Below are 10,708 nucleotides of genomic sequence, written 5' to 3'. Positions count from 1 at the left end.
CTTTATACCCCCCTCACAATAGGCGCGATTCGATCGGGCGACGAGTCTGCGAGCTCTAATTTACGAGGAGGCATGATCCTGATGCCGACGAAGAAATGGCAGAGTTCCCCCTTCCAGTCAGGGTCATACCTCCTCGTAATCTAGAGCTCGCAGACTCGTCGTCCGATCGAATCGCGCCTATTGTGAGGGGGGTATAAAGGAAATTGGAAATGCATGAAATATGGAAATGCATAAAAACGGAAATGCATAAAAGAATAATGAAATGACAATGAAAAGTGGCAGAAAGACGAAAGAACAGACAAATGATGGCAAAGTGATCGCTAGAAAATATTGGCAGGAGAGGGAAAGTGGCGTAGCAGCGGGAGAAGGTTGCTTTGGAACTGTTGCCGGAATAGGAGAGAGCTGCCGCAAGAGGCAAAGGGTACAAGGAGAAGGAGGAGAAAGGAGGAAAGGCTCTGGTGATATCTGTAGGCAGGAGGCCAAGATAGGGAATCGGGAATAAAGAAGAGTAAGCTAAAAGCAGGAGTATGCTAGGGAAGGAGGTTGGCCAGGCCAAGACAACTGTCTTGAGGTATAAATCGTCTTGGAGAAACACGGGAAGACATTGGAAAGGGATAGTAGCAAATCGCTGTGGTCGCAGGGTAGGAGGAAGGTGCGACAGAGTAGGGATAACCGGGAAACATAAAGGGAAGGCATTGGAGACGTAAGGGATGGGGTTAATCATCATACGGCGGCTGGGGGAAGGCAGGGAGTCAGCGCAGAGAGCTGGGAATTGCAGAAACAGCAAGGACCTTTATTTGCTCATGATACGTACGGTCTACAACGAGCGCCGCCGTCGTTTTATTGTCCTTATTAGCGCATGAGTAGCTGGAGGCATCATCCAGGCGGATGTTACGGATGATGAGCCTGTGGACGCAGCCGTCGCGCTCCATCTCGTACTTCTCCCCGGCCTTCAGCTTCTCCTCGCCGCGGTACCACGTCGCCTCGATGTCCGGCTTGGACATCTCGCACGTGAATGTGGAGAGCGGGTCCCTCTCCATGGCTCGCTGGTCCTCCAGCTCCGCCGTGAAGGTGTAGGGCAGCTCTGGTGAACACGTAGTGGACATGGGTTAGGCAACACGTGGAGTTAGAACCTACAAGCAGATGCTGGGAGGTAAAATCGTAACGTGTAATAGCTCCCCGTTTATGATAGGATGGCCATTTTAAATAGAATCGGCCTAGAGCTAAGAAAAACGATTTTTGCCTTACAACATCTGCTTGGAGATTGCGTGAAATGACATGGCTAGGATATGTACTGGATGGTTAGTACGGAATGCTGCTACTTTAAGTATCAATGTTCGCATTAAATTGGTCGCAATAGAACAGCAGTGTATATATCCGCATACTATCCATCGCTGCCGCCATAGCTAGATCACGCAGTGCTTGCCGTTCTGGAGAGTAATAAACACAGACATGCACGTGTGTTCGCTTTATCTACCCTATGACGCTTGGATACTTGGATCCTTTTTTCAGCCATTAGCTATGCTCATGCGCATGTACTTCTTTATCAAATTCTAATAACTTCTAATAGAACGTTAATGGTTTTTCCCATCTTGTTCGTGCATTTTAAATGCCATTCCCAAACTGCAGTGTTCTTAAAAACTTGCATTATCAATTATACTTTTATAGGCAGCTAGGTTATAGGGTGAGCTAGATATAATAGCTACTCTGTATACTACAGCTAGGTGCGCATACGATTGGGCATAGTGCAGCTTAACGGTATGAGCCAGCCTAGGTGTATAGCAATGCAAAATGCAGCGTAATATCGCTTCTGCTTTCCATGGCAACGGTTGACATGGCAACCTTGCGAGGGTCTACCTTTGACGAGCAGGGTCGCAGCAGATTTCAGGCCCTCGACCTGAAACTTGATCGTCCCCATGTCGCTTAGCTGCGCGTCGCGGAGGGTCAGGAAATACTTCATGCCCTCTGACGTCATCTGCACAAGGTCGGACTGCTCGAGCTGCTGGCCCTTTTTGAACCAGACGATGGGCCGGTCCGGGTGGTTCAGTTCCGTCTGGAACACCGCAGTCTCTTTCTCCCAAACCTCCACGTCTTCAAGATCCTTCTCGATCTTAAGGGGCAGCGCTAAGGGAGGGCAAAGTCATGAAACCCTAAAGGCGTGTTCTTATACTAAAGATGTAAGTAATGCTCAGATGACTACGTATCGCATTTGCCATATTCTTGGCCTAAAGATGCAAGTTGCTATCAAGACTACTTCTTGTATATCTTTGTGCAGTTGGAGTGCAGCTTTATAAATACAGTTACATCCTAAGCAGCAGTGGTTTTGCGATTTGATATTCGCACTTTGTTATAGAACCATTATATATGATAGTAATCTAATCAAACTATAGGACTTGAGTGGTCCTAGAAGAGCAGGTGTTACCAATAGAAACAAGAGAAAGGAAAAGAGCTTGTTAGAGCAGCCCCATGTGAGACAATGGGGAAGTCACCGTCACTTCGTATTGTCGCATTGTTTTACGCTTCTGTTGACTGCCAGCATGCTATTTATAGTCTAAAAGCGTCGCAGTTTAGCGCAAAGGTGTTACAACTCTACTGCAGTAAGGCTAAGATAGAAGTAGTCGCAGTTGCAAGCGGAGAGGTTTAGAGTAGGAGGAATGCTAAAGTAGGCTAGAGAGAGCGTCTACTTGAGCGAAGCAAACTGAAAAAAAGGGTTTAGCTGAGCTTGTTGAAGAGCCTTATCTATGCATAGGACTTAAAACAAATAACGCTAAGGATGTTTTAGCAACGCACCGCCTGTAGCATAGGTGTTAAGAAAGTCAGCAGGTTGTCCTGAAAGCGTTCCGTCAAGTTAAAGTGCGCAGGCCAAAATTGTGTCTGTATTTTGTTAGCTTTCTGGTCTGCTGTGGCGTAAAGGTTCAGCTGTGTCAGAGGTCGTGTCAAGGGTCGTTAGCTATGCTGCGCCAGGGGTCATGTCAGGGGTCAAGACTGTACGTACGGTCCACGACCAGATTGGCGGTGGTTTCGCTGTCCTTAGATGCGCATGTGTACTTCCCGGCGTCTGTTAGCTTGATGTCCCGAATGATGAGACTGTAGGCCGTGCCGTCCACCTCGAACCTGTACTTCCCGTTCTCCTCGCAAGGTTCGCTTTCGAAGAACCACTTGGCCACCTGGCCCTTCTTGGACATGGTGCAGGTGAACTTGGCCATCTCGTCGCGCTCGACCGCGCGCTGGTCTTTCAGCCCCAGTAGGAAGCCGATAGGCAGCTCTGTAAGCGCGCAGACAAAAAGGGAAACGGGTGAGATAACAGTGAACACCACAGTTAACAACAAAGAGCAATGATCGCTTTGCATAAAGTACTATTTCAACGTGGATGAACGATTTTGTAATTTTGTACTACGAGAGAGAAAATGCAGGCGTAAAAAATGCATCAGCGGAACGCAGCGTCTCTGTGCGGTACAGAACACATCGGGTACCTTTGACACGCAGGTGCGCCTTGGCCTTGTGCGAGTTGACCAAGAACTTGATCTCTCCCATGTCCTCCAGCTGGCAGTTGTGCAGGGTGCACTTGTACCGGTAGTCGTCGCTCATGATGTCCACGGACTCGTGCGGAGTGACGCGACCAGGCGTCCTCCTCCCGCTGTCTTCAAGAAGCACTCCCTTCTTAAACCACTGGACCTGCTGGTCCTTCTTGTTCAGCTCCACCTCGAAGGTGGCGGAGTCTCGCTCGTAAACCTCCACGTCCTCGAGCTGGCGCGTGATTTCCACGGGCAGCTCTGCGGGGTGGAAAGGCACGTGAGGCACATGACATGGTAGAAATGGGAACAAAACAGGTTTCGCTTTCGCAAACCTGTATTGTCTGGGAACAGAGCTCAGCGAAGCAGTGGTAATGGTAAAAGCTGAAAGCAGCCCCACGTGGCGATGGGGACGTTGTGTTCATTTTAAAGACGTCTATGTGAGCAAACTCAGCATGCAAAACGTTGTTGAAAGTTTCTGAAATTTTGTCTACTTCTAACTCCTCCACTATGGAAGGGGCAAGGCGGAGTTCAGTCTTCATAATGAACACATTTAAGAGGCTTCTTGTGAACAGCGCAAACGACAAGTGAGCTTCCGCAATGACTGAGCTTCTGCAATGAAGTGCAAAGTTCTTCCTATAGCGAGCGATACTGGCGGCAATTTGCAAAGTGCGCTTAACCTAAACTGGAAAACGATTCGCCAGTAGCTTGCAGTGACTACGCAATCACCCATGTTCTATGACTACATGGATGTGTTCTATGGTCTAAGACTTCTATGAAAGCAGTAGCAGCGCACTTAACCTCATGTTTTGCAAGCGATAGACTAACAGTTAGAGAAGAGCGAATGCAGATAGCGGCCCGGATGTCAGCGGCATCAGTGTGTACCTTTCACCACTAGAGTCGCCGACGACTTCCTGTCCTCCGTTTCGAACTTGATGGTTCCCATGTCCTCTATCTTACAGTCCATGAGCACCAGCTTGTAGACGTTTCCGTCCTGCAGGAAGTCCACGGAGGCGCCCGTCTGGAGCTCCTCGCCCTTCTTGGACCAGTGGAACTCCGTGATTTGTCGCGAGAGTTCGATCTCGAAGCGCGCGGTCTCGTCTTCCCAGACCTCCTGGTCCTCGAGCTCGCGCACCACCTCAACAGGCAGTTCTACGGGTGGAACATGGCGCATATTGAGATGTAACAATAATGTATGATACATGCAGAGAAAACGTCGCATACTGGGATGTAACAATAATATGGCTACAGAATGACTGTCGCATGCTCGGCTGTAGCAAACATTTTCGCACTTGAAAGACATTACAAGCCAATAAAGGATTTTTCCCTTTTTGGTAGATTTAGAATGAAATTCTATCATTACGAATTCTACCTTCAATTTACCTTGAAGCAAAGTATCTTTAATTTATAAATCATAGAAGAAAGGCAACCTTATCAGGAAACTCAAATTCGTAATGAATGGACTTTCAATTAAGCCATTTGGTAAGGCATAACAAATCATTGTTATCAAGAAATTTTTGTCCGTGGAGGCAGCATCCATGAGCTCTACATGTGGAATTTGCATATATAACTGTACATCAACATCTGCAAAAAGTAGAGCGCAGTTGGTTAGCAAGAGCGCTGGAACGCAAGTGTGCAGAGAAGAAGATCTTCAGCATTATGAAAAAGTAACTACAAAACTACTTCTGAGAGAGAAGGTTACAAAGCACAAGTGGTTAGTATAGGCGCAAGAGCTGAACCTTAATGGTGAGCGCTGGTCATAGATCTAGAGTATCATATATATGTAATATTTTTGACAAGAAGATTATAAGGAATAAAACTACACCTAAGAGAAGTTTGCAGAGCGCAAGTGGTTAGCGTCATCGCAAAGTTTAACTTTAAGACTAAGTGCTGGTCAACAAAACTTATGTACCATATATCATATAAAGACGTTTAAAGTGCGCAGTTGGTTAGCGTCATCGCAAGAGTTCAAGTTTAGGAATGAGCGCTGGTCAATAAAACTAAGTACTTATCGTATAGACGTTAAAAGAGCGCAGTTTGTTAGCGTGATCAGTGGGCAGCGGTTTTCCTCCAGCGAGCTCGGAGGTCTGTCTACCTTTGACGATGAGTTTCGCGGTGGACGAGAGCTCTCCGACAGAGAACCTGATCTCGCCCGCGTCAGACAGCTTGCGCTTGTGCAGCACCAGGGTGTAGGCGTTGCCCTTTGACCTGATCTCGATCTCGTCGCTAGGCACGATGCGCACGTTCTCCCGGAACCAGAACACGTTCATATCCGGTTTGTTCAGCTCCACCTCGTACGTGGCCATCTGTTTCTCCCAGATCTCCTGGTCTTCAAGATCCTTTTCGATCTTAAGCGGGAGTTCTGGAGACGAGAGGATGGTGGAACAGGTGAAGAGGAAGGTTGGGGGGAGATGCGCAGTACCAGCATCCTCTCATGCCAGGCACTCCGCCTGTATATGTCAAGCAACGGCCACGGCGTACAGGTTTCTGATTCGTCCTTATGTTGCCGCGTTAGCACTGGCCAGTAGTCACCAACCAATCACGTTGCCGTTTACGGTCAAGAGCCAGCGTGATTGGCTGGTACCTTTCCTTCTAACAACAGGAGGTGGTGTATCTGATTGGCTGACGGCTGGCCAGTTCTAACGTAGCGAGAAGTTTGTTCGCCAAGGCCGATACTTCGCACATACAAGAGGCGGAGCTGGGATAAGGGGATGAGTACCATGATATCATGTTACATGAATGAAAGACATTACAAAAAAGGACAGGAATGAAAGTGGAAACAGACGATAGACAAGAAAGGGAGAAATGTCGCGCTAGGAGAGAATGATGACACATGAAGACGACTTGATCTTAGATAGCGCGGCTTGCTTTAGATGTGGGAATGATGTCTCGACCAAAGCTAGTTATGTGAATTTGAGTCTCTCTATGAAATAGTATGTAAAGTTCTTTTCCAAACAGATTACAGAATGATATAAAACGTCATAAAAGAATCTTCTTGCAGGTCGAGAGAAAATTCCAACAGTTTCGCACATGCGTGTTGCGCCCCCATTGCGTCATCTTCTCGATCACGTGCTCGTCACATGATACCTTTGACCATGAGAATGGCTGACAGCTGTAGCGTCTCGGTGTTGAACTTGACCGGTCCGATGTCCTCCGTGCGGCAGTCGTGGATGATGAGGCGCTGCGTGTTCTCGTCCGTCTGGAACTCGACACGCGCGCTCGGGTGAAGCTCCTCCTTCTTCTGGATCCAGTGGAAGTCCGAGACCGGCTGGGACAGCTCGACTTCGAACGTCGCCGTTTCCTTCTCCCAGACCTCCTGGTCCTCCAGATCCCGTATAACGTCGACAGGGATGGCTGGTGATGTGATACAAGGTTAGCACGTCAATGGTAGGGTGCTTTACTGGAGCATGTGTCGTTTTCCTGCCTGCGCAAATCTATACAGTACTATAGAAATGATGCGGATAACGAATTCGCTATACAGGAAGGAAGAGCGTAAGAGAAATATACCGCAGCAAATGTAATAGCACTTGAAAGCGTGTGATGGTGGCTATATCCTCTTAATGGAGAAATGCATGTAAAGAATTGCGCAATATCGTCGGCATTTTCATTATGCGTGGCAAAGCAAACAAGGCAACTATGAGCAAAAGTTTGGGCACTTAAGAAAGTGTGGAATTTAGTATTTTTTTTATCATATCCAAAGCTGTGTCGTAGCAATGCTTATAAACATAGCGCAGAAGTAGTCTAATATATCTAAACTGCGAGCGCCGTAAAAAAGACATCTTGCTTGCAAAGCAATGGAACTGAGCAGCAGATATGTTTCAGTGGTCTACCTTTGACAATGAGCGAGGCCGTGGATTGCAGCTGGCCCGTAATGAACTTGACATTGCCCGTGTGGCTCTGTAAGCAGTTTTTCAGGGTTACTCTATAAACCAGAAGGCCCTCCTGCTCAAAGATGATATCGTCCTCAGGCTGGATCTCTAGCCCCTTTCGGAACCATTTGAAGCCTTCGATCGGTCGCGCCATCTCGATTTCAAACGTCGCAGTTTCGCCTTCAAAGATTTCTACGTCCTGCAGGTTGCGCCTGATCTCGGCAGGGAGCGCTGTTGAAAGGAAAGTGCAATGTTGATGAAAGGGGGAAAAGTGAAAGTTTGGAAGGGGAACGTTTACAGAAAGGATGAATGACAGAAGTGATGGGCGTTCTTATAGCTGTTCCGTTAACCTTATACAAGGCCCTGATTGGCCAACTATCTCAATATTACTAAGGAGATAGCCAATGAGGACTGCGCTCTAAAGAATGACGGGAAACGCATCAATAAGATCTTCAGGACAGCTCGTGTACCTTTCACCATAAGAATGGCAGAAGATTTTAGGTTTCCTGTCTCAAACTTGACGTTGCCAATGTCCTTAAGCAGGCAGTTACGCAGGAAGAGTTTGTAAGTCGGTCCCTCCTGTTCCATCTTGACGTCATCGTTGGCCTCCAGGATCTCTCCCTTCTTGTACCAGCGGTACTCGGCCACGGAGCGGTTCAGCTCAATGTCAAACCCGGCCGTCTCCGTCTCGAACACTTCCTGGTCGTCGAGCTCGCGCACGATTTCAACCGGAAGAGCTGAGAATGATGGGAAGTAGGGAGGAACAACGTGAAGGGTTAGACATGGCGGACAGTGGGTTAGTTACAGGAAATGACGTCACTTCACAGAAAGTGAGTCTAAGAAATGGCGATCGCGACTGGCAGCAATATTGTACTCAATAGCGGATTGCAGTGTAGCAGCGTTTGCCGAAATATTTCTATGTAAATATTTTTCTCACTATGCATTATTATACAAGAAGCGCAGTACTGGAAGCAAAACTGAGAAGAAGCAATAATGCATTTAGTGCCTCTTGATATTCGTCTTTGAGCCTTGTAAAATCGATGTTCTGGGTCGAGCTATCTTAGTGGTATGTTTGTGGTATTCCTTATCATTCAGTCCAAATAACACAGACGTAACACCCGGCGACAGAACATCTTTGAAACATGACTCAATCAAATGAAAGCTACTCCTGAGAGTGGCGATCACTTGACGTAAAAGAAGCAAAGCAGTTTAATCGCTCTGATATGCGCACAGAGATAAATAGCGAAAATGCATAGAATATAAAGCGCACTAAGAAGCACTTAAGTACGATTGCAGATTGGCTGATTGTCTAATGCAGTGCTGAGCAGATTGCGCAGGTCTCTAGCCGGTACCTCTGACGATCAGCGTGGCTGTAGGCTTGAGCGGGCCGGCCTCGAACCGGATCGTGCCCATATCCTTCAGCAGACAGTTCTGTATCGTCACTTTGTACTTCGCTCCTTCCGTCTCCAGCACGACTCTGTCGCTGGCCTCCAGCAGTTTGTTCTTCAGGAACCATCGGTACTCCTCGATGGGCCGCCCGAGCTCGATCTCGAACTCCGCGGTCTCGTGCTCGTACAGAGTCACGTCCTGCAGTTCGCGGCGCACAACGATAGGGAGCGCTACAGCACGGAGGGGAGAAACGAACGGAGAAAGGAGGACGTTACAGGAAGGTTGGGACAGGATGAGAACAGTATGCAATTGATAAAGGAAGAATGATTAGAAGTGGAGATTAAATGTGCCAACTCTGCTGTAGACGTCAAATGCTTATACCAACATAAAGTCCTATCAAACGTCCACAGCAAAGTTCGCCAGAAATGGATAACGGGTGGGGAATGGGGGTCAGGAAATGACAGTGGACACCTCTAAACACTCAGATTTTGCTGATGAACTCAGTCTAGAAATGAAGAATATGGCTACAGGTTTGAGGTTTGAGTGAAATGTCACAAAAATACTGCTTTTTAAAGGCCCAATAGGAGAATTCTAACGTGTCTGTAGATAAATATCAGTGAAAAGGTCACAAAATGGGATCTTAAAAAAAGATATGCTGTTTTATGCAACAGGAAGAAAATATGACAGAGGCCAAAACGATTTTTTTTTCAAATACATGCGCAGAACTACTCGGGTACTACACTCCAGGACACGACAGACGATGACGCCACGAGAGATGTACGACAGGTGACGGTGACGTCACGACAGGTGTACGACAGGTGACAGTCGTGGTACCTTTCACGATAAGCGTGCCTGACGACTTGACGGGACCCCCTTGGAACGTAACCGTGCCCGTTTCGTCCACCTTACACGACCTTAAGATCAGGCGATACGTGCTCTGGTTCTGCTCTAACTTCACTCTATCGCTTTCTCGTGTGGCTTTGCTTTTAAAGAACCAGGTATAGTCGGGGACAGGGTGATCCAGCGTGATCTCAAACACGGCCGTCTCTTCCTCAAATATCTCCACGTCATGGAGGGGCGTGAGGATGGTGTATGGGAGAGCTGGGAGGGGGAGGGGGGCAGGAGAGGTGAGACATGTGGTGGGAGGATGGAGGAGGAGCAAGTATAGGAAGGTGTGGAGTTATGTTCAGCAGCTGACCATCAGGACAATGTTTCATTTTCTGTGAGATCAAAGAGTGAGACAATTTTTTGCTCAGTTTACTTTTTCAGTGAAGCAAACTAAAGGAAATATTGTGAAAAGCCCAAATCAGTTAAAAATCTCAATAGTCAGCTGCATCAGAACGAGGTTTAGTGTAAAACATTCAGATAGGTACGCAGAAGAATTCAAAGCGCAAAACTGCATAGCGAGCGGGAGCAAAAGTTATGTGTAAAAAGTCTTAAACACTACGATAGCAAGGTAATCTACGTATACATGTCGCGCCCTTAAGGCACTAATACGAACTGCATAAAGCATTCTCATGATTTAATACAATACACGTGGAGAGTGTATTCATGCTACTGTTAAGAAATTGTTTGCGTTTTTAATGCTATTGAGAAAGCAGTTGAAGCCTAAAGTAAAGCAGCGCGTTGTTTGCGTGTCCAGCCTGCAGCGCTAGTCTCCAGCCTGTACCTTTCACGATGAGAGTCGCCGTGGGTTTGACGGGGCCAGCCTCAAACCTGACCGTGCCCATGTCGGATATTTTACAGTCGCGCAGGTGGAGCGAGTAGGTGTTCTCCTCTAGACTGTACTCTACAGTCTCGCCCTGCTCGAGCAGCTCGCCCTTCTTGAACCAGCGGAAATTCTTGATCTGTCGGTTCAGCTCGATCTGGAAACTCGCCGTCTCCATTTCAAACACCTCTACGTCTTCCAGACCCTTTATTATGTCCACGGGTAGGGCT

The 10,708-nt window shown here is 47.5% G+C and overlaps 2 protein-coding genes across 2 annotated transcripts in view; both read right to left on the bottom strand.

Moving 5' to 3' along the window:
- Positions 1-2,074, bottom strand: part of LOC118405512 (titin-like) — a gene marked incomplete in the record, with an annotated part of 52,924 nt that extends 50,850 nt beyond the window's left edge. The window contains 1 exon segment of the mRNA XM_035805015.1: positions 2,067-2,074.
- An 883-nt stretch (positions 2,075-2,957) lies between these two features.
- LOC118405877 (titin-like) overlaps positions 2,958-10,708 on the bottom strand; it is a gene marked incomplete in the record, with an annotated part of 208,106 nt that continues 200,355 nt past the window's right edge. The window contains 9 exon segments of the mRNA XM_035805692.1: positions 2,958-3,265; positions 3,474-3,773; positions 4,398-4,664; positions 5,608-5,874; positions 6,600-6,866; positions 7,343-7,612; positions 7,852-8,118; positions 8,734-9,000; positions 10,440-10,706. Of these exon segments, the coding sequence (XP_035661585.1) occupies positions 2,973-3,265; positions 3,474-3,773; positions 4,398-4,664; positions 5,608-5,874; positions 6,600-6,866; positions 7,343-7,612; positions 7,852-8,118; positions 8,734-9,000; positions 10,440-10,706 (2,465 nt within the window).

The sequence above is a fragment of the Branchiostoma floridae genome, chromosome 18, assembly GCF_000003815.2.
Source record: "Branchiostoma floridae strain S238N-H82 chromosome 18, Bfl_VNyyK, whole genome shotgun sequence".
Classification (NCBI taxonomy): Eukaryota; Metazoa; Chordata; class Leptocardii; order Amphioxiformes; family Branchiostomatidae; genus Branchiostoma; species Branchiostoma floridae.
This window is presented reverse-complemented; position numbering and strand designations above follow the sequence as displayed.